The sequence below is a fragment of the Rhamphochromis sp. 'chilingali' genome (assembly GCF_963969265.1).
Source record: "Rhamphochromis sp. 'chilingali' genome assembly, chromosome: 2".
Taxonomy (NCBI): domain Eukaryota; kingdom Metazoa; phylum Chordata; class Actinopteri; order Cichliformes; family Cichlidae; genus Rhamphochromis; species Rhamphochromis sp. 'chilingali'.
The window spans coordinates 60,485,017-60,508,599 of record NC_137930.1 but is presented as its reverse complement, the minus strand read 5'-3'; the positions used below and the strand labels follow the sequence as shown (position 1 = coordinate 60,508,599).

General features: G+C 39.1%; 4 protein-coding genes across 4 annotated transcripts; 1 reads left to right on the top strand and 3 right to left on the bottom strand.

Moving 5' to 3' along the window:
- Positions 1-407: 407 nt before the first annotated feature.
- On the bottom strand, positions 408-4,232 carry cimap1b (ciliary microtubule associated protein 1B). The gene is made up of 7 exons (XM_080875230.1): positions 4,146-4,232; positions 3,272-3,386; positions 2,970-3,173; positions 2,778-2,879; positions 2,565-2,683; positions 612-752; positions 408-522 (listed from the first exon to the last, which is right to left on the bottom strand). The coding sequence occupies exons 2-7, from the start codon at positions 3,381-3,383 to the stop codon at positions 430-432; spliced, it is 771 nt and encodes a 256-aa protein (XP_080731356.1). The 5' UTR covers positions 3,384-3,386; positions 4,146-4,232; the 3' UTR covers positions 408-429.
- Positions 4,233-4,807: 575 nt separating this feature from the next.
- On the bottom strand, positions 4,808-8,593 carry LOC308392103 (protein tyrosine phosphatase domain-containing protein 1; the record flags this gene model as incomplete). Its single annotated transcript, XM_080874973.1, has 12 exons — positions 4,808-5,557; positions 5,684-5,794; positions 5,896-5,976; positions 6,073-6,174; positions 6,255-6,371; positions 6,453-6,707; positions 6,826-7,119; positions 7,220-7,491; positions 7,581-7,718; positions 7,860-7,978; positions 8,223-8,303; positions 8,403-8,593. The coding sequence occupies 12 exons, from the start codon at positions 8,591-8,593 to the stop codon at positions 5,435-5,437; spliced, it is 1,884 nt and encodes a 627-aa protein (XP_080731099.1). The 3' UTR covers positions 4,808-5,434.
- A 2,082-nt stretch (positions 8,594-10,675) lies between these two features.
- LOC308393128 (ADP-ribosylation factor 5-like) lies at positions 10,676-15,811 on the bottom strand. The gene is made up of 6 exons (XM_080876647.1): positions 15,597-15,811; positions 14,881-14,961; positions 14,654-14,763; positions 12,853-12,924; positions 11,981-12,106; positions 10,676-11,864 (listed from the first exon to the last, which is right to left on the bottom strand). Exons 1-6 carry the CDS (start codon positions 15,661-15,663, stop codon positions 11,778-11,780), a joined length of 543 nt encoding a protein of 180 aa, XP_080732773.1. The 5' UTR covers positions 15,664-15,811; the 3' UTR covers positions 10,676-11,777.
- A 146-nt stretch (positions 15,812-15,957) lies between these two features.
- Positions 15,958-23,216, top strand: LOC308393127 (uncharacterized protein; the record flags this gene model as incomplete). Its single annotated transcript, XM_080876646.1, has 14 exons — positions 15,958-16,997; positions 17,092-17,197; positions 18,375-18,408; positions 18,532-18,575; positions 19,820-19,883; positions 20,001-20,132; positions 21,679-21,777; positions 21,852-21,901; positions 22,032-22,157; positions 22,274-22,319; positions 22,488-22,559; positions 22,658-22,811; positions 22,890-22,972; positions 23,064-23,216. The coding sequence occupies exons 3-14, from the start codon at positions 18,376-18,378 to the stop codon at positions 23,214-23,216; spliced, it is 1,056 nt and encodes a 351-aa protein (XP_080732772.1). The 5' UTR covers positions 15,958-16,997; positions 17,092-17,197; position 18,375.
- Positions 23,217-23,583: the final 367 nt, after the last annotated feature.

Genomic DNA, 23,583 nt, shown 5'->3' with positions numbered 1-23,583 from the left:
TGGATAATATAAATAGCAAAAGCAAAATATCACTGATCATGTAGTTTGTATGTATCATACAGCCTGGTATGAAAGTTGGATGCACATTAAAGTGGCACTTTGCAAAATACCAAATGGCTAACTCAGGAATTGGGATTGCAGAGGTTCTGCTATAAACTCTGTGCAAAAGGCTAAACCGTAACCTGGAAATTCCACAAAGTTGAGACATAAGACAGAAACAGTAAATTTATCTTATTCTGTAAAAAGACGAGCAATTTCTTAAAGTATTTTTTCCTTAACTGACCTCAAATATGACAAATGGAGAAATCTGGCCTAAATTCTTTGGCATCAAAATACAATCTCACTGTTGCGCTGAGCAGTTTGTATTTTATGCTTTATTGAAAAACTTCTGTGGTCATTTCCAGTTAAATTAAGAGATGACAGAGGACACTATTCCATAACATTCCCAGGAGCTGGTAGGATGTACTCAGAATGACGCAATCCAAAGGTAAAGCTCGGGGCTTTGGTTTTTGTGAGGTTTACCTAGGAAGGAAAAATCTTGATGAATAAAAAATGTTCATATTTGTGGAGCATTTAGGATAATAAGAACACGACATGATCAGGTTTCTTACTTGCTCAGGGTTGTATGCTCCTGGTCCTGGTTTCGCTGTGGTTTCACCGGGAGTGAAGTTGCGGCCTGTCATGCTGAATTGAGGAGGCTTCTGCCCATAAATACTGGGGTCCACAACTTTATAGGCAGCAGGGCCAGGAGTCTGCGGCCAAGAGAAACAAAAGTATAGACAACAACAGTAAACCACAGTTGCTAGGGTTTTTTTTTGTTTTGGTTTGGTTTCAGCTTTTTAGGGTTTGCTTGAGTAACTTTTATACCTGTATGTAACCAGTCTGGCCTCACACTGTCCTGCTACAGTCTGTGTTGTGGTTATGGTTTTGTTTCATATACATAGGGAATAGAGCCTGATGGAGGATTTTTAAGATACCAATATTTGGCAATTTATTTTTTTTCTGTCAGACACATGGAACATAAACAGATTTTCCTAGCATTTGTTGCGTATCATCACTTATGAGTCCTTACTTAGATAATATGACAGTGCAGTTTAAAAATAAACTTGTTCTCTGCTCCAACAAGCTGTAGGTTACTCATTTACAATCTGCCTATAGCTGCTTGGATCAGCTGGTTGTTGTATTTGTGGATTTGCAAACACCTGTTGCCAACAGGTAAGTTACAAAGTGCCCTCTAGTTGACAAACTACACAATATCAACAACCACAAGATGGTTGAAGGGTGTTTCTCCCTTCTCATCTTAACTTGTCTTAGCAAATTTCACTTATGAGCCATTTCAAAAGTAGATCAGTAAATGAGATAAAATAGAAAATTTGTTAATATATAATCATGATGCAATGCAATTTCTGTGCAGGTTTTTATATGTGCTTTGTATATATTTTTGGAATTTGAGTAATGAAATTTAATGTGATGGCACACACCTTATCAGTCAGCTAGTGGTCCTGTTGGGGGAGAGGTGTAATAGCTATATATAATAGCTACAATGATTTAGATAAATTTTAATGGAAGTGAAATTTGCAATGAAATGCATTATATAACCATGTATAACCATTACAACTGTTAAACACTGTTTTTACTAGTCACATGAAAAAGTTTTTCACAGGCCAGTCTGAGCACCTCTACAAAAACAGACATTTCAGGCCTCAGTTAGCAGGTTAAATGAAAAAGTTCATGACAGTAGAATTAGAGAACAAAGGAATAAGCACAGCTTGTTTGGAAGTGTTGCCAAAAGAAATAGTCTTCTCTATAAAAAAAAAACGTGGCAGCATGGTTTTCATGTGTAATTTTGCATTGGATCAAACCACAAGACTTCCAGAACAATTCTTAACAGACAACAAAGACCAGTGTTGGAGATGTTCGTCCATACCGCACAGCACCACATTTGGAGAAAACAAAACAGCGTATCAGCACAAATGCCTTAAAGGGGCTTTAAAAGAGCTGTGCATAAAGGAATGCCTGCAGACTTCTATGAACTGAAGCAATATTGTAAAGAAGACTGAGATAAAATACCTCCACAATCATGTCAGAGAAACGTTATACAGGGAGAGATTACTCCATGTTGCTTCACGTTATTGCTGATGAAGGCTCTACAAGCTATCGAACCATGGGGCTTACTTAGTTTTTTAGAGGACTACATAGAGTGATGTGTAAACTCTATTTTTAATGATTATATTAACACCAAATCCTCATAACTACCACCAATATTAACCTGTATTAATTCAATAAATATTACTTAGAAGACATAAAAATTGTTTACAGCAAACTAATACAAACTCAGCCAAAAACAAACACTTTACACTAAAAAGACAAGATGTAAAGTTTATACACAGGTTTAATCTGTAAACAGGAGTACAGTGGGAAACTACTGGAACTGATGTCCATGAGAAGTCAAAGGTCACACAAAGAAACTAAAACCTCCCAATAATATAAATTCATTAAAAAATGACAAAATTTTTCAGGGAACTATAACTCTTAAAAGACATGTTACATATATAACTCTGCACCTTGCTTTGGTCATCATAGAAGGTTCCGATTTTGTTGCGGCCACGTAATGAGAAGCAGGGAGCAGAAGATGCAACCGCAGTGTTCCCTATCATGGGAGGCAGGGAATAGGTTGCAGGACCTGCAGTAGGAGCAAGAGATAAAGCTTACAGATTTTGTACTATGAAACTTTTTTATTCATAGTACAAATACAAAACAACAAATACATATTTTACCTGGTGTTTTGTTGCCACCTAATTCCTTGTGCCTGGCTAACAGTGAATAAGCAGGCGCAGCGCGGTAGATCCACTTTGCTGAGTGCTCTGGGGAATATTGACCTGACAGCAACAAAGAAATTTGTATAAAGACACTGAGACCAGGAGTAAAGCATCTTCATATGCGTTTAATGTGTTAGGAGTTCTGCTGACCTGGTCCAGGAGGCTCGAAGAACTTGGGCTCCTTTGGACGGCCGTGGAGTGAAAATGAAGGCATGCTGCTCAGGCCCTCTCTGGTCATGTTGGTGGGAATCAGGTATCTTGGCCCAGGGGAAACGTTATTATTGACCTCCTTACGACGCATCCCAAAGCTGAACATTGGGGCTTTGCATTTGGTAGGGTCGTGCTGAGACACACCTTTATCATAGAAGAAGAACACACCCTTATTGAATACTACTGCTACTACTACTAATAATAATTGTGCTGATAACAAAAAAAAAATTCTCTAACACTACCTGTGAGTCCAGGCAGTGCATACTTGGGCCCCGGGCTACCATAGAGGGCAGCTATAGGACCTCTTGGCTTGTGGGGCCTCCAGGTGCCAACCCAGGGATCAGCCTTCATCATTACCTTGACAGAGAAAGTCATGGAAAAAAAATAAAATGACTAAGGGGGGTTTGCACATTAAAAAAGAAAGAAAGAAAGAAAAAAAAGATAAAATCACTCATCCTTCTGTGGTATATATATATATTCAGCTGATCCCTTATTAACCACAGCAGGTAGGTCCACATGTTTGATTTAGCAGATTTGCCATGTCATGAAAGTGCATTACTATCGATGAAGGCTCTTTAAGCGTTTGCCAACTCAAAGTTCTTTCAAATCCTGCACCTTTCTGAGTGGCTCAGTAGTAACACGAGTGTGGCTTCACCTGGAACAGCAACACCACGGTGCTAATCATGGCAACAGATTTGGAACAATAATAACAATGACAACCATAACTCATTTCATATGTCATATGAATAACAACACTAACGCCAGAAAGAAACGTTAGTCATTTGCTAACTCGCACTGATTGAGCATAAGTGATCAATCAATCAATTATAAAACAGCTTTGCGCTCACCTGTGAAAACAAGCGCTAGCCATGTTAATGAGTTATATAAAGCATCGAGCTAAGTTCATGAATCATACATGGCTTTACTTACGCTTGACTTTTGTTTGACGGAGGCCTGGTTGATTATGTTTTTAACAGAAAAAGCTGTAAATCTTTCACCAAAAAAATAAATAAAGAAAAACTGTTTCTACCGTTTGCGTTCCAAACTAACGAATCACTGACTGCTTTCAGTTTTATTCAGTTGGTGAAATAAAGTAAACAGATTCGTGATTTTTACCTCACAAAATCCCGATCCTGCTTAGAGTCCGTGACAGGCTTTTTCCACAGAAATGAGCATGTGCGCTGAACCCAAACACAGATTGTTTAATGGTTGTCAACTTCACTATGACAACGTTTCCATGGCAATGACTCTCTGACATTTATTCTTAATATGTGTTGGATATAATGTTCTTTAACCAGTTTGACCGATAAAAAAATACTACTAATAATAACAATGAAAAAAAGGGAAAGGTTTCTAGTCAGCTCTGTTGGGGTGTCTTGGCTCCCTGGTATAATATCTGACTCACTCACATTTAACCAGAGACATGCAAGAAGTATATACATGCAATACATTATGCAGATGTTGTAAATGATTTATTAGGTATGAAATGCTGTTCTGCTACAGGGTCACACTGTGGGCACACTGCTTGGATTTAACCTCTTAGAACTAATGACAGGACCTGATATACTATTCAGTGCTAAACTCATTAAATGTTTGTTTTTTAATTCTAACTTTATTTCAAGTTTAACCACTTTTCTAGCACTCTATGCAGGACTGGTCCATGGCACAGATGTAGTTTTTACTCTTTGCCTGGTAACTGTTTCAAATACTTCAAATCATCTTAATCCACGGAAACAAACAAATATATGACTTAATCTTAATGCCCTCTACTGGAAATATCTTAGGCTTAATTTATAGACATTGGCACATTTTCATTGTCCCCTGTGAAGTGTGTAACAGTGTAAGCAGGACACATCATAAACAAAATATTTTAGTGCCAGAGGGGACAGTTACAATTGAAGCACATTAACACGGCTTAGACTGAAAGAGTAGAGCAGGTAATAGTTCTCGTTAGATTGTGTAGGTGATACTTTATTTCTTACATCTAAATCAGTATAGGTTATTAGCAATTTTGTTAGGCCCACATTTATTGTGAAATTGGGATATTTTAAAAAAGGGAAGATAAATATGAGACATGAAGGGGGAGGTTGGTCTTTATATATCAAATTCTGCTTTAAATGCACTCCAAAAACCAAACTGTAAAGGGCATTTTTCACAGTGGGTGCTCTATTTTGTCATATTTGGAATTAGGGAAAAAAGTGGCATCTCAGTGTGATGGCAAACACTTACAGGATCCTACAACTAAAGTAATTAGACAGAATTAAGCAATCATTTATTTAAGTGCTTGCACCTCAATTTTTTTTCCTCTGATTTGTCAAAATGTCTCTGTGGGGGGGGGGGGGGGGGGAAACCCCAACAACAACAATATGCAGTATCAGTTTTTGTTTCTGTATAAACTCTTGTCTTCAAAGTGTAGCATTGGTGCTGCAGGCTCTAGTGAAGTATCTGTAGTTGTGGAAGGTTTCTCTCAAAGTGGCCTTCATGACTTTCATTAGAGGTGCAAGGCTTTCCATTTCCTCTTGGGAGCGCTGTAAGATACATGTATATATGTGTGTTTATTTAAAAAAAAGGAAAATTATAACACTTGAAAAAAAGTTTTCATATTTAGAACAAATGCAACATGATTTACTCATTGAACTTCCACTCTGTCTTACCCTTGTAAGTGCCCGTATCAGGCGGTGAAGCACTGCCTCCTCTCTGTGTGGACAAAGGCTGGTGACTGTGCTCACGCAGCTCAGCAGACAGTAAATGGTGTGTCTCTGTGGCTGTAACAATGTAATATCCCAAATAACATCTTGCATCTAAGGAGATCTACGTATAAATGTATAAATGCTTAGTAAGAAAGCCCAGGAGATTGTTTGCTTACTTTCTTGAGCACACTGAGAGGATTCCTGTTGCTTGCTCTAATACTCAGTCTTTCTATGTCCTCGGCACTGAGGACAGGGTCCTGAATGAGATTGGAGAAAACCAATAAAAGTGAGAGACAAATGTTTACTGCAGTACAGGGTGCTTAATCAGAAATCCCTTGTGTGATGCCACTAACCCTCAGCTTCTCCAGCCAGGTCCACAAGAGACAGCAGAGAACATGAGGATCTGATTCAGTGACCAGCAGAGCCCAGCCACACTCACTACTATTCAGTTCCTCCTATAGAAAAAGTGAGTGGTAGTATTAATTCACTGATATGTTCTGATTCATAACAATGATTACTTGTTTGTTCGTTTTACCTGCAGCAGAGCCGACCTTTGCAGAACTGTTTCTCCTGGAGGACCCTGCTCTGACATTGCTTTAGCTACAGGACGAGCCGTCGAGGTCGGGCCTAGGTTATGTGGATTTCTGCACAGCTGCATGTGACATTGGTTAGAACACATCCACAGCAAAGCTTTCTTTACTGTTACCATTTTTAAAAATAAATGTAAGGTTACCTCCACATTGGAACTGTATTTGGGTAGAGCCTTTTTAGCCTTGCACTTTGACTGCTTAGCACAGCTGCTGTTTGTTCTCATGCTGGACACTGGAATATTGAGTATATGAGTTTCCTTTTTGGTGGTTTGGTAGCCTGATGAAAGCCCACCAAAAACTGGACTAACTGGTCTGAGATCAGTTCGCATACGTTCCGGCAAACACCACTGGTTCTCATCTCCAAGAGCTGTGGTGCAGTATGGATTCAGCTCCGATCCCTTCAGTACAAAACGCAACAAAGGGGGACAAATCCTTTATAACCAGACCCATTTTACATTATTATTCAAGAATTTGAATAATTCTGTGTGCACAATTTTAAAATTTGACCTCATTTACCTTGATCTTGCTGAGATCAGAGTCACTGTAGCTGCGTTTGTCCATCAATACCTCCCTCTTCCTCTCCAAGAATCCTAACGGGTCATCCCATGAGGACATTGACCCCGAACCTGCCCACGAGCTTCTATGACCTTCTCTCAGCAAGGGCAAGTACTGCTTGGACACCAGAGTCTCTCTCACAGTGCTGCTCAGGACCCTAAGTGCGGACCTCTTGTCCAGTTCAGTATAGACCTCTGGAGGTGAAGGAAGACCCAGAGCCAAGCAGGAGAGACGCACACACAGGAGGTACACTACCTAATCAAGTGGAAGTCAGAAAAGAGGAGAAGGTTAATTGCTCTACAATCCAGGCATTTCATGACACAGGATTAATGTATTATGATGACAAAATCCAGACCTTTGGTGTTTGTCTGAGATTGCGAGCCTCCTTGCCGTGCAGTAGGAGTGCTTGTCGGTTTAGATAGTGCTGCAGGGTGAAAGGGGCTCCGTGTCTCAGGCTAAGGTCTGGGTATTGAACCAGCTGTGTGCTAAGCAGGCGAGCAAAATCAAACACCTTGCTTATCTGTGCCCGGGTTTGGATAGAGCGAGGTCGTTTAATCCGCACAAAGTGGACGGCCTCACTCGGGCTGATGCGCAAGGTGTAGATTAAGTAGCAAGCTATCAGGACACCTGGCGATCAGGAACACAGCAAGAGCATTATATGTGGCCAATCTGCAACATGCAATACTTACTTACATGGAATATATTTTTAACCCTACCTGTCCTCCCCAGGCCTGCATGACAGTGCACGGCCACTCTTCCTTCCCTCACCGCAAAGGCAATAACCTTCACTGCGTCAATTAACCCAACAAGAGATGACACTCCAAAATCTGGCATCCCAAAGTTGTAAAAGTAAACTGCACATAAACATATGTACATAAGAATAGTGAGCTGAAGGAAAGAGCATTAAAGCCATCAGCATAATGTTTGCACACAAAATAAACTGTTTTCTGTATTGAAAATAAATATGCTTTGCTTTCAGTGTTTTAAGATCTCACTGTCATTGTCCATGAAGATCTGAGGAGAGTAGGTGAAACCACTTTCAGGGTCCAGAGGAGGTCCACAGTGAGCATGCTCGCCTGGGAGCTGCATGTTAACGATCGACCTGATGTTTAACCTGCAAATAAAGTCAAAAACTGGAGGAAACCTGCAGACACTTGGTGTTCATCTCAAAGGTTTTTTGTTTGTTACTTGCTATGTGTCCACAGTTCCAGAAGTTTTAAAACTACTACGATCGTCAAGTGTCGTTGTAAAAAAGTGATACAAGATGCTTTATGTCCTTCCTTTTTTGCAGTAATTACTGTAAGGTTGCAGGCGTCATGCATCAATTTACTACACAGACAATACTGACCAGTGATTACCTTTGAAACTGATCTATGATGTTGTACTTCTCAATTAGATAACTTGATGGTCTTGCCATGGCAACTATGTCATCTGTTACCCTGAGACAAGTAGAAGTTCACAGTCAGCATGGACTCCTTACCGTTTTGCGAAAACACGCGCAACACAAAATTATGTGTGAGATTGCCAAACACTCTCACCAGGAGGAGAAAATGCCTCGAATAACTTGCTGGTTCAGCTTCCAGCACTCTGGTCCCTCGTAGCGACAATCTTTACCTCCACAGGCCAGTAGACAGAGGAGCTTGGGTGGGATAGCTTTCACCAGATTCTCCCTGGCCTGGGAATAGGTGGGCTGTGGTACCGGTATGTGAGGGGTCAACGTCGGCATCATCCTGCACATGTAAAACCTGCAAATCAGCTTTTGCTAACGTATTATATCTGTGAAGGATGCCTCACCTGGAAGAAATAGCAGCTTCCTTCGTCCTTCAACTCTGACAAACATGCAGCTTGCAGTCTGACAGTATTTGTATTACTTTTAGCTGTCATTTTACTTACTGTGCAAGGATCTCATGTCTGAAAGTGTTCTGCTTTAAGAACAGTCCAACTATATTGTTTTTATATAGCTTCATATGTAATAAACAGCAATTAAATGTAATGCTTACCTTTCTGTTTATGTTAAGAAGTGATGGTTTAAATCCCATTTAATGTATTTCTGAGGCTTTAAGAAATATGAAGAAAAAAACTGATCAACAAAGCAGAGTACACATGGGCTCATCTGTCTTGATGCACACCGCTTGCACTCACTCACAAAACTGTGTGATGACCCAGCTCCACTAAGCCTGATTAGCTGTCATAAATACATTAGAACAGACACTCATGCATCGTAGCAAGCCAATTATATCCTTACACCTTCACCTATAAACACTGTGTATGTCCTAATTACTTAGCACCTGGCGTCATACATGATTTTACTCCACTTGATATGCTGAGAAACTGTAACAAGCACCAAAAGAGAGACTGTGTAAATGTTGTGCTTATACGGTGATCTCAGATCATCTCACACCAGATCAGTCTGACGACTATGGTAACTGATTTATTGAAAATTGATTGACTATAAAGTCTTCATGGCAGAAAATTGCCACACATTTTAATCTTATTGCACACTAAACTGCTGTGAATTGGAGATAAACGACGATATGTGCCCCTGGTTCTCTGTCTGTATATGACCACCTCCTGCACTACAAGCTGTTTGTGCAATAAATTCACTTCTCATTAGTACACTGGGATCTGCCCAGCCCGGGAGCCGCCACCAGTCCTCTCTGAGGCCTTTCCTAAACCGCAGCCTTACTTCATGCTCAAGCCATCTGCCAACATCTACTAGAAACACTGTCAAACTTAAATGAGGATTTGGTCGCAGCTACTGACTCCCCTTTGACATTATCGCCCCCTGCAGTGCTGCAACAGTAACTACATGGTAATGATGAAAAGATGATAATACAACTTTTTTCTATCCCAATTAGGGCTCATCTCCCATTTAAAAGATGATTACTATATGCTGGATAAATTTCACACATCTGCTCCTGCTCAGCACAGGACATGCTGGGGGAACAGAGCTACATTACAAAGCTTTTATTTGAAAGCAATTTTATATTCTAGTCATTTAACATTTCATGTCCACTTTTTACCCTTCCTCTTTACTTGACAGTGGTATTAATTTAAGCAGATGCTGTGAGTGAGCTGCTCTCCCTTTATGCCCTTTCCAGTGCACCATCTGTCATTATACTTCTCTATTATTCAGTCCTTTCAACTTGAATCCCTGCATCTGACAGCCTGGCACTTAGCTTTGACATTTTCCATCCAAACTGCTACAAAAGACCAGACACTCTTATTCAGGAAATTGCCATTTAGAAGAAATCCACATAACTAATCCTGCTTTTCTCTCCAAGTCACCATCTTATACCACTAGCAGTCAAAATGAAGGGAAACTGCATCAAGGTCACGTAGGCTGAATGTTTTACTCAAAGCATTGATAGCTATTTTCCTCCAGCTCAGTTTGTTAGTTTACAGTCAAATCGCTTCCTCACCTTTAACTCTTTAGTTACATTAGTAAACAAAATTAATTAATTAAAAGAAAATCTTGCCTGCCTGAGGGCCATTCTCAACATGCAGAAGCCGTACAGTTCGCTGTACAGATGACCTTAGGTCATACCCAAACACCAAGGAAGACGTGCTAGGAAATGTGGTGGCTTGAAAGCAAGTAATATATAAGCAAAGACAGGCAGAAGGTGAGATCCGTTTGCAAGGTCTGTCCAAGTTACAGCGCAAAACATACTGGTACTTCCGCTCAGCCTGGTTCCTGATAAAAAGATGTTGACTGATGATGAAACAAACCTGAAAGCCAAGAAAGACCTGGCCTGAAAAAACACTGACAAATTACACCGAATGTCGTCAACAATGAGCAGAGTCTGAAAAATATCTTTAAACACTAACTTTATTTGGAAAATATTGTTAGAGAATATTTTTGACAAGTGTCAACATCTTAAAGCACAAGTTGGAATGTACCCAGATAAATTGATGGGTAGGTATGGGATATGTAACACAGTATTTGTAAAACAGTACAACAGCTGAGAAACAGACAAAAGCAACAAAGAAAAAAAAAAAAAACACATGCTGCTTTACTGTGTTGCAATGATACTGGTGGTGTGTCAACACTGAAAAGATGCTTCCTTCCTCCTTTTAGTAAAAAGATTTTTTGTCGGGAGGATAGAAGATCACAAGATAAAAGAACTTAAGTTCCCTCTTTTTCCATTGTGGTTCATAAAAACAAAGTGAAAAAAGGCAAATGAGCCAAATTCGCAGATGTTCAAACAGGATAAGTTGCAGAAAGAAATCTGTCCTCACTTTGGTTTTGCTGCACCCCAGCATGCAATCCACCACATCTTATTGCATAATTTTATAAGCATAGAGAGACAAAAGCATATTAGGAGGGAGCATGACCTAACAATGTGATAAAGAAAGGATTACTCAGATTTAGGCAAAGAGGGACCAGAAGGCACGATGCTCCTTTGTGGATACATGTGATTCCACACTAGTAACAAAATCACTGCAATCCTCCTGCACCTCAGACTAAAAGGCACAAGCCTTTTCAAAAATGAGTTGCCATTAGATTAAGGACACAGAGGTGAACCACAGGGCTGGGTCTAACATTCACAGTTTGTGGCCTATAAATTGTCTTTAAATAAAGTTTTTTATTTTGTCATATCCCTCCTAGTAAATGGTTGAGGAAGATAAAGTCTAAGTACAAGGAAATGATTACTGCAGATGCTGCCTAGACAGGAGCCAAGGCATTAAATGGAAATGATAAGTGGTGATAAGTAGGAACAAAAAGAGAATAGACACTAGGTCAAGAGATAATGTAACTGATAACACAATCAAAAAGAGGAGTTATTAATTTTTTCTACCAGCCTTATCCCTTGTGTGATCACTAATGCTTGAAAGTTTCTTGACTGAATGTCTGTGCCTTCAGTCCTATTTTGTGGCGTTTAGTCTCTTTCTTCTATCCAAACAGTCCTTCCTCAGTTCTTGGACAACTCTTGGGATAGCCAGTCAAGTCCTTCATATAGCCCAGTTCCCTGGGTAGCGCAGGTAGACTCAATGTGCCACTGTGGGGGTGAGATAATGTGAGATTGTAAAAAGAGCGCCAAACGTGCTTGTTTTTTGTTTTTGTGTTTTTTTTTTCTTTCTGGTGTAAAGACTGTTTTCTACTCAAATTACTTACAGTTTTGCTGCGAAGGGCATGAAGGCCAAGTTTGTCCGTCAGCTCGCTGACCGATAAGGCGTTGGGAAGATCTTGTTTGTTTGCAAATACCAGCAAAACGGCATCTTTCAACTCGTCTTCTTGCAGCTGCAGAAACCAGATTAAAGATTTCATGTTATAGCAAAATAAACGGGGTGAAACTACTGAGTTTAGATCTTTGTGTGGCACCAATGATTCGACTTTACTGTCGTTTCAAGTCCTGATAAACTTGACTGTTATTTTTCTCTTTGACTACGGGGACCTATCGAGGCAGCAAAGTCATCTTAAATCATGATGCCACCACCTCCGTGCTTCAATTTTGGGACCACGGGTTCATGGCTCTACACCGTAAATATTGTTGCATGCTCATCTCAAACAGTACAACTCTATTTGTCCACAAACTCTATGATTATTTTGTAAAACTTTACAGTTTTACATACCTCAATCCATTTTCAATATGTAAATGGGGACAGGCTTTGGGACAGGCTTATGCACACATATACTCACATCTTTCATTTTCATGGGCTATGCCAGTAACAGTGAGGCAACACTAGAAAGTAGACACTACTTGCTTCTGGATGGCTCAGAAGAAGTAAAAATATGATGAGAAATCCATGTTTCTCCAAGGCACGGCCAAATCAATCAGCACTTCAAACTACAAACAGACTCCTACAGTAAGGAGGACAGTCATCTAACAGTAAAAAACAAACAAAAAAAAACAAAAAAGGGGACAAATATTTAAGGATCAAGTACATCCTGTAAAGACTAGGTTTATGTTTTGAGTCCCTGTAAAGCATGATGGGAACAGAATTACACAGAATGAAACTGTTTTTCTTATTTAGCCAAGAACTCACCATCTTAGACAGCTCTTCTGCTGATTCAGCCACTCTTTCTCTGTCATTGCTGTCCACTACAAAGATGAGGCCCTGCACAACAAGAGAGGTTTTTGAAGTGATTACATTAGAATTTAATGTTGGTCATTTAATGAAAAGCAAATATGGTCAGTGTACTGGTATGTAGATTTTAAGATCAACTCAAACATGCCACAAGATAACAACTAAAGACATGTTCATACAGCTTTGGTGAAACTGCAATGACTTAAACTACAAGAAATATAAGACACATAAAATAAAACCAGTCATTATGTATTTTGACAAATCCATTTGCTTTAAACATTATGGCTGCGTTGCCATCATTTAGTTTTTTTTGTTTCTTTTGCATTTCTTAGCTGCCAACTGCTACTATTGCTCAATGACACATTGTTATGCCAAACATTAGATTATGTAATCATCAGAAACATTGTATCCAACCAGATGATTACTTTGAATCCCATTAACCTGGCCTCCAGGGACACTGCGAGGAATCTCGGGAGTTGTTTGTGATCAGGACGTGTCCTTCAATGTGCCCATTAAACAAATATCTAGGACTGCTTTCTTTCACCTATGTAACGGCACTAAAATTAGAAACACCCCATCTCAGAGCAATGCTAAAAACTAGTTCGTGCTTTTATTATTTATAAATTAAACTGCTGTAATTTATTATTATTTGGTTTTTCTAAATGTTCCCTGAAAAGTCTCAAACTAATACAAAATGCTTTAACAGAAGTATTAACAGGGACAAGAACGAGAGCTCATATTTCCCACATATCGGCTTCATTGGCTCCCTATTAAGGAATTAAAGTAAAGTAGGAGGCGGAGCCTTTAGCTATTTAGCTCCTCTCCTGTGGAACCAGCTCCCAGTTTGGATTTTAGACACAGAAACCCTCTCTACTACTGAAATTAGATTTAAAACTGTCCTTTTTGATAAAGCTTACAGATAGTACTGATCAAATGACCCTAGGGCAGCGGTCCCCAACCCCCGGGCCTCGGACCGGTACCGGTCCGTGAGTCGTTTGGTACCGGGCCGCGAGAGTTGAGGCTCAGGTGTGAAATGTATGGTTTTCAGGGTTTTTATTGGTTTTCAGCATTATTTTGTTATCATTTTTATTGTTAACTCGGTTTTCCTTGGTCTTTTCACGTGTGTTATGAATAAATCTTAAAGGCCGGTGTCGCGGATAAATACAACAAAATAAAACTAGTACCAGTACCGAAAAAAAGAAGATTTATTCATAACACAAATGAAAAGACCCAGGAAAACCGAGTTAACGATAAAAACAATAACAAAATAACCCTGAAAACCGATAAAAACCCTGAAAACCATACATTTCACACCTGAGCCTCAACTTTCGCGGCCCGGTACCAAACGACTCACGGGCCGGTACCGGTCCGAGGCCCGGGGGTTGGGGACCGCTGCCCTAGGGCATCCATTAATTGCGCTGCTATAGGCTCAGGCTGCTGGGAGACTGCCTCCGGTACTGCCCGTCTCACTTACACACTTCTTTTTACCTTCTCTTTCACTCCACCTCCAACTGGATGGCTTCCTTGACCAAGTGTATTTCTGACTGAGTTTTTTCTTCCTGCTGTTACCTAGCGCCTCCTCTTGAGGCTTACCTGACTGTAGGAGTTTTCTCTCTAACACTGTGTGAGCTTTACCTTCCACTATAAAGCACTTTAAAGCAACTGTTATTGAGATTTGATAAGCTTGAACTGAGCTAAATTACCTTTAGGCTATTAATCCAAAGTTGTCACAAAACTGCATGACGGTCATATTACATACCTGTGTGTTCTGGAAGTAATGCCTCCAGAGAGGCCTGATCTTGTCCTGGCCACCCACGTCCCACACGGTGAAACTGATATTTTTAAATTCTACCGTCTCCACATTAAAACCTTTACAGAAGAAGAAGAAGAAGAAGCTCTTAACACTGCTAAACACTGGAGGGAACCATCAAAGAACCATAACTGAACTTCAAGTTGTAAAAGGAAAACTAAAGGAAAGTCTCTCACCGATGGTTGGGATGGTAGTTACAATTTCACCCAGCTTCAGTTTGTACAAGATGGTCGTTTTTCCCGCAGCATCCAATCCAACTGCAGGGAAACAACGTGGTTTAAATACAAGTCAACATTCATATTAAAAGTGAATACAAGTCAGTGCTGAACATTGAACTGATTGCGTAACAGCGTCTTCCTCCAGTCCAGTCACTCACCAGAAGTCGACTAATATCGTGCCCTGTCACGCCATTTGCGCAAATAAACGTCATCAGAAGATAATTGCTTAATTACTCGAGTTAAACAACGTGAAAACGCCGTAACGAGTTACCGTCAAACAACGTATGTTAGCATTTTTAGTTAAAACATTTACAGCTTTAATCGTCGCACTGTTATTCTTTCAAGTGCCCATTTGCCAATGACAATAACATTTCAATAAGATTTTTCTTTTAGTATTTTAACGTAATTTCTTTTAAAATGATGCTTTTTAACAGACTTTACTACGGAACTTCTTTTAAACCACACACATAAAAAATTAAAACCCACGACAAAAAAATTGTTACTTTTCTCAAACAACAAAATATTAAGAACAACAATAGTTATTATAATATAATTGTCTCTTCTTTGTGCTTTTCCCCCTCTTTCTCCCCCCAAATTTTAGAAGTCTGGGAAGTGCTCTCCCACGAACGCTCATCAACAACTAGCTAACAGCGCTATCTAAAGCTAGCACTCACCCATCAAAATCCTCATCTGTTTTTTGCCAAAAAGCCGACCGAAGATGGACGAGATGGTGAGCCCCATAACTGTCCGTGGATGTTTAACTTTGTGGGAGTAGAAGTGACACAAGCCGCAGCAGGAACACACACGTAGACTGTGTTGCTTTATCTCTGATCCGCTTTTTCACCGTGATTTCCACACAGGAGCACTGCCGACTGCCACGTCCGGGCCAACGTGGAACACGCACACGTCACAAGTTTGAATCAACTTTATCAACTCAATCTCTGTAAACACCACAACTCTTTTGTACGGTGCTGCGCTTGAGGTCTGTTTGTACGGTATAAAGAGCGGTATTACACGGGATATGAGAGAGTCTTTAACCATTCAAGAAAGTTTATTTAATATAATTTAAATAATTTTTTCCTGCTCTCATATGAACAAAATGCAGAGCCCAATTCTTACCACTAGATGTCCCTGTAACACAGACGTTCAATTACTGTAATCTAATACACCGACCAGTCCTCATCCTGTGAGTGTGTGTGCATCTATAGAATATACGAATGGCAAAAACGGTTTAGGGCCCTTCTATGATCAGCATACATCCCAAAAAGCCCTTGTTGGTTTAGCACAGGGGTAACACGTTTCTTGTAGTTGGTCACCAGGTTTGCACACATCTAAAGTGGGATTTTGACTAACTCTAAATCCTTGAGGTTTGGAGACTGGTAAGCCCACTCCATTACCTTAATATGATTCCTCTTCAGCCTTTCTTGCCTTGGCAGTGTGTGTTGGACCCATCTTCAGTGTTCTCATTGAGGGAAGGTGATTCTCAGCCAAGATTTCACGATGCATGCAATGAAGTTGCCCTGTACCCTAATCAGAAAAACAGCCCCAAAGCATAATGATTCCATCTTCATGCTTGACTGTGGGGATGGTGTTCTTTGGGTCATACTCTGTATTTCTCTTCCTCCAAACACAGCAGGTTGAATTGATGCCACATAGCTTGTTTTAGGTTTCAGCTGACCACAGCAGTTTTTCCCAAGCCTTCTCTTAATCATTTAGATCAGGGGTGTCATACACAAGACACAGGGGCCAGAACTGGCCCGCCACAGACTCTAATCTGGCCCACAGACAGCAGGAGGGCATATATTTGGCACTTTTCATACTTTTTTTTTTTTACACCTTTTTGCACTGATAAAGACCTCCCTTATTGTCATTTGTTCTATGCCATTCATACTACATAAACAGAAATTTTGCTAGTCCGACCCACTCAAGATTTCTTGTCGACTGTGGTCCCAGCTGTCTCCAGATGATTAACAGTCTCCTTCTGTGTAATTTTGGACTGATCCACCACTTTCTGTCATGATCATCTTGACCCAATGAAGATCTTGTATGATGCTCAAGACCAAGGCTGAATGAAGGTAATTTTAAATTTCTTCCATTTCCAAATGATTGCACCAATGGTTGTCACCTTCTCACCAAGCTTCTTGGTGATGGTCTTGTTCCTCATTCCAGCCTTGTGTAGGTCTACAAATATTGTCCCTGATGTCCTGTCACAGCTCTTTGGCCTTGCTCATGGTGATGGAGATGTTGGAGTGGAAGAAACTGATTCTGTGAACAGGTGCGCTTTGCACACATAATGAGTTGCGGTCATAAGTATCTGTAACTGATTGATTGAAATCTGCATGCAACATGGGCACACAGCGAAACTGTGGGTGTCAGAACTCTGGCTACATTGTCTCAAACACTCATTTTATGTAATTTTTATGTAATTGTTTTTCTTGATTTTTACTTGATATTCTACCTCTCTCCTTTTAAAATGACACTACAATAAAAATTAGATAGTGTTCATTTCTTTAGAAATGAGCAAACCCAGAATTTCAAAAATAGATCAAATAATTATTTACCCAACTGTACTTGACAAAAGCAGTAAACAAATTAAGCACTGTGTTGACAAAATAAAAATTGAGTACAATTTTTTTTTAACTTTTAGAGAAAAAAAACTAGTGACTTTCCTGTTCTCCCAGAACTAAAAGTAAAGCAAGTCTTTACAATTTACTATAAATATACTGTGTTAGATAACAAAGTGTGAGAACAAACTGTGTTATTAAACCATGTGATACTTAAACAGGGTAGGATGTACATATTCAGGCTATGGCTTCCAGAAAAAAGAAGCAAGACACACTGATTAGTCAGCACTGCATCTTACAGAAAGTCAGTAACCCAGAATACAAGTGAAAGAAAAACGAAATAGTTAGAATATTTTTTTATTATCAGTATTCTTTTTTTTTTTATTGCACATGTGTTTTCAGCTGTGGACTAAGTCAATAAGATTAGGATTTAGGTTTCCATGAAAACCTTAAAAATATTTGATCTGCTGTATGCTTTCATTTTATACTAGACTAAGACATGACACCTTTACTGAAGAATGTTAGGGATGCAAAACTTTTCTCAGACTTTCTCTATTATTTTCTTAGTTTGCAATAATCAGAAGAGGGCAAAACCTCAAACAGTGCAGAGAAACTCCAGTTTCATTGTCTTACTATATCTTCTAAATGGGTCATTATCTTGGAAGGCATCAAGTAAGGCGCAAACTAATTCCACTCTACCTGGGGATTACCAAGTATTGTCACAAACACACACACGCACTGAGTCAAGCAGGCGGAGTCACAACATGTGACAAGGTGCACCTTTTTATAGATGCACTCTATACACAAAGAAGTCACATTTTCATTGGCCTGTAATGAGAGCAGGTTATGGAGCTGTGCACATGCCGAATGTGACTTTTTACTTCTCAGGATGGAGCTAAATACTTTGCTGAGTGGAGCTCAGGTAGGCACTACATTCATTGTTTTTAATGGGCTTTAATCAAATTTTTTTTTGAAAAAAAAAAAACTGTATAATAAAATCTTTTATCCTTGAAATGACTCAGGCATTTCCAAATTTTGCTTTCAGATCGATGTCCTCTCTACAGTGTACATAGTTTTACTCACTCCCAGGTACTCCTATGCACTTCCTCATATTATTATCATCATAAATATGATCATAGCAAACACAAGAAACTTTATTTTGCATGTTATTACCTTTATGACAGTTTCTAATTTTTTTTAAAAATCAACTGAGACCAGCAGGGCACCATGCAGAGATTTCAGGGACTTTCTCTTTGAATTCTCTCAGTTATCTTACATAATCCATCGTCACTGTCTGATATGTTTGCGTTTTAGGTTATTTAGTGTAGATGATACCTGTAATTTAAACACTTCCTTAAAGATCAATGATACTCCTAACCCTTTGTTGAAGAGTTTTTGTGTTTCTTTTTGTTTCTTGACAAAAGCAAAGCAAGAATAAGGGAGAGAGGAACTTTTTTAATGAATTACATAGTTTGTAATTGTTGTTGCTGACATGGTGCCATATGTCTAAGACATGTGGCAACATGTCTGTTTAACCCCCCCCCCCCCCCCCCCCCCCCCAAAAAAAAGCCATCATGCTTTGTGATGTTAACCTGGATGTAAGCAAATTTAGTCTATCACTATCGCTAAACTGAGATATCGTACTTTAGTCTTTTCTTGCCACTTTCTATTTCTACTCCACCTCTCAAAAGGCAAATATTGAACTTTTTTATTTATCTGCATTTATCAGCTTTAGTTACTTTATAAAATCATAAGTTCACCCATTTGCTGCAGAAAATTTAATGGGAATCATTTTGCTGATATTTTGAGTTATCTTTCATATAAAAAACAAACAACAACAAAAGATGTTGGCATTACAATTGTGACAGCTGCTGCTTTTCCTTTTCATAATTTTAACAAGTTTTAATAAATTTAAAAATCTAAGCATTACCTATATTTACCCAGAGTAGTTAAGATTAGCTATACTTTAAGTTAATACAGCAAGAAAATCCTGATCTTGCATGAGTACTAATAATAATTATATGCATTAATGCAACAGTGTCACTTTTCAGGGCTGTTGACGTCTTTTAATACTAATACTAATACTAATAGTGAGTACATTGTTACAATACTTCTTAGCTAAGTAACATTTTCATTGTAAGACTTCTGCTTGCCACAGAATGCTTGAATAATAGTGGTATTACCTGAATAAAGGGTACGAAAAGTTAATGTAACCTGAGCAGTATTCGGGTGAACTGTGGTTTGGCACAATGTTAGTTGTTCATTTCTTTTAAACTTTTCCTTCAAATGACCTGCGGTCATTTAATAGTTTACATATTTCTTATTAACGTCAGTGTGATTGGGAGTTTCTCCGTCCTGGTGGTTTCCATAGCAAGATGGCAGCATCTAAAAGAGCAGGTGAGTCTAGGTGTATGCATTACTAATGGATTATTTAATGAAATTAATAATTACTGTGCATAAGGAACTATGTAGTTTGTCAACACTGCACAAGCCTTCATGCGTACTGTTTTGCAGGTACACCTCCTGGTGCAGCTTGCTCTCGCCGACCTCCTAGCTGCTCTGATCTTGATGTCCACGAGTGTCATGAACAAAATACCGTTTGACAACAGTATAGTCATCTGCCAATACGGCCTGCCGCTGTCACTGGTGAGCAATAGTTTATTTCATTGTTTGATCAGGCTTTTACCACCGCAAATAAATCATTAACGGGATTGCGTTTTGGTGGGGGAGTAGTTTAATCTTAAACAGGTTGGCAACGTTTAGGTGGTTTCACATTCCTTTTGGTACTTCCTGCTATAACAATCAACATTTACAGAGTAAAAAAATCAGATTATTGTCAAATAATATAACGTTTTCTAAAGGCACTGAGGACATATCACGTAGTTCAAGCAGTAAAGTAAATCAAAAACACATGTTCCTTATATTGCCTCTATAAAATGACATAGTGAGCAGTTTTGCTGTGTCACGTTCCCTGTTATGCAAACATGTTCACATTCATCCCTCAGGCTGAGAGGAGGAGCTCCACATGCTTTTCATAACAGTTGTTCTCAGCATAAATTTCTAACTGGCAATGTCCATTGTGAACTCGGTTGACTAAAGTCTTTTGAGTTCTCGTTAGAATTTAGATTGATAAGCATTAAGGACAGTAGATATTGATTGTACATAAAAGCAACAGAAAAAGGAAAGAAAAGAAAAGAATGTTTTGTAGGACCAAACTCTCAAATTCCTCTAGCTCAGATTGTGGAATTCTTTCAAAATGCAGATATGGAAAATATTTAACCTTTTTAAGAGTTCAATATAGAAAAAGAAAGAAAAAAAATGAACTGAACCGGTTCCTAACTTAAGGTTACCTTATTTTGGGGTTCAGAGTCTTTATGCACTTCAACAGACTCATTCAATTCCAAATTTAGTTTACATGCTATAATATATAGACAGGGGTCCCCAACTCCAGGCCTCGAGGGCCGGGGTCCTGCAGTTTTTAGATTATCCGTGAGCCAACACAGCTGATTCAAATGGCTAAATTACCTCCTAAACATGTCTTGCAGTTGTCCAGAGCCTGGTAATGAACTAATCATTTGATTCAGGTGTGTAGACCCAGGGTGAGATCTAAACCTGCAGGACACTGGCCCTCGAGGCCTGGAGTTGGGGACCCCTGCTATAAGATAACAAACATCCACTGCAAATCCTAAAGGAGCATGGTATTAAATCATTTTTATATGGCCCTACATTTTAAAATTCAGCTAATGTAGCATCTCATTTTTATGTCTGCAGGTATGTCAGCAGAGGTTTACTGTACCTTACATTTACATTTAAATAAATAGCTGTATTTATACTTCATATCCTTCTTATACAAAGAAGCATGTTTAAAAAAAGAAAAAAATATCTCATTTCATTTTACAAGCAGCAGATGTAAAATCAAATAATAAAATGTCCTCACGTTGCTTCATAAAGATCGTCCTCGTAAAGATAAAGGTCCTCTTGCACGTTTGTCGGACACTGGTCCTAAGAATCAGCATAACCAACTGAGAAATCTTCAAGTATAAAGTTGTTCTCTGAGAACCAGAGCACATCAGTATTCACATAAATTATATTTAACTGACATTTACTCTAAAGTAAATATTAATGCTTGGTCTAAAACTACTTTATTGGTAAAACTGTCACATTTTGCGTTGTTCTTTGTGTTTTGTTCCAGACATTTTATTTCATTTCATTCCTGCTGGTGGTCGTTTACGCCTGGAAGTCAAAGAATGCAATCCAAGGATGGAGAGAAAGACCAGCGGATGATGATCTGGTGAGGCATTCGCTGCATCTGGTGATCATAATTTGTCCAGAAGCCAGATTCACTGACATTTTCTTGTTTTGCAGAATACATGTCGAAGACCAGAAATAGTCATACCTGTGTATGCCATTGTGTGGTAAGTTTTAACCACTTTTTCAAAAAATAAATGAATTAATAAATGCTTTAGTTTTTACCTAACCCACCATATGGTATCCCATGTGTGCACAATTTAATTCTTCTTCTCTATCTTCTGCCCAATATAACAGGTTGATCCCACTTGCACTTTACTTAGCATATGTGCTCACTCCTTTCATGAAAGCTACTTTGCTGATTCCAGCTACCAGCAGCTTGCCAAATCGGGTCTCCAGTAACGATAGCACGTATTGCACCAGGTGAGCATACAACCCAGAGATTCAGCCTCCTTCAAAATCTTTCAAAGACGTCACAGCAGTGAAATGGGTCTGTTCCCTTGTGTTTCTCACCTTTTTTGATTTTCTCTTTTTCACAGTTGTATTTTGTTCTTGCACGTCTGGAGGGAATCCTGCTCAGATGTTGTGAGTGTACAGCTGTCTTATGAAACCCTTTAACACACTTTCTTTTATCGAGGCCTCTGTTGTAGTGTGTGTGCGTATAGTCTCTGTTTAACAGAATAATAATGCTCTTTAGCATTGTTACATTTTGTATAAGCATATTTTTGATACATAATTCTCTTTTGCCCACAGGAGATAATCCATGACGTTTTCATCAGAGCTTTTCTTTTCATTGTGGTGATACCGGTGCTGGTGTCTTGCTCTGTGAGTTACTAACAATCACATTGCTGTAACATAACAAGCAAGTTTAAATACCAGTGTAATCTGATGAAACAAATGTTTTTTTTCCTGTTTTGGTTCAGATTATTTACTATAAGGTTGGTAAGTGGTATGAAAGACGAGATCCGGAGGGGCTTTTTCCAGTGGAGGGAGATGGGCGTTCAAGAAGAAGAATGAAAAGAGCAATTTCTACCTCAAGGAATATGGTGACAGTCATCCTAATCTGCTGGGCACCAGGTACACAAATGCACGCACAAAGCTAGTGTAAATATCAACTTTAAGACAAAATTAAACTGATGTTTCTTCTTCTTGTAGCGCTTTTCCTCATCCTGCTATCTACCTTGTTGATGAGAACAAACGTTGAACAATACAGTTTATTTGGTGTTTATATGCTACAGGTATGTTTTAGTTACAGCTTTTCAGTGAGTAGGTTAAAATGTCCTCAGATGGCAGATTTGCAGGCTAAAATATTGCTTTTGTTTACTGCAGGCTGCCAGCGTGTCTCTACAAGGTTTCCTGAACAGCATGGTGTACGCCTGGAGAAGGCCCAACTTCACAGAGGCTGTTCTTGGAGAGAGCACACCCTTGGTGGCCTATAATCACATGCCCTTTTTTGATGAGTCATTGAGGACCTCGTTTTAATGCTTTGGACTATAAACACATGGATGGACCATGTCGTGCTGCAATACATCATTCTGGCCTTAGGAGCCCGGTCTGCCTGCACACTTTGGACTGAAAGGAGTTTTTTTGTGGACTGAAGATGAAAAAACACCTAACAAAGTGATGAAGGAAACTCAAAGACTTTAAACAAGCTGTTGCTATATTTTCATTTACAGCTGCTGATGCTGACGTGTACTAAGTCATAGTGCAGCAGCACGTTTTCTTATCAATGAGGCCAAAAAACTGCTTGTATAGTTTTATTAAAGACTTATAAAGATGTTATTTTACAATTACAGACCTATTTGTGTTTAATTTCTATGTTATTATGTTTTACCACATTTATTTATTT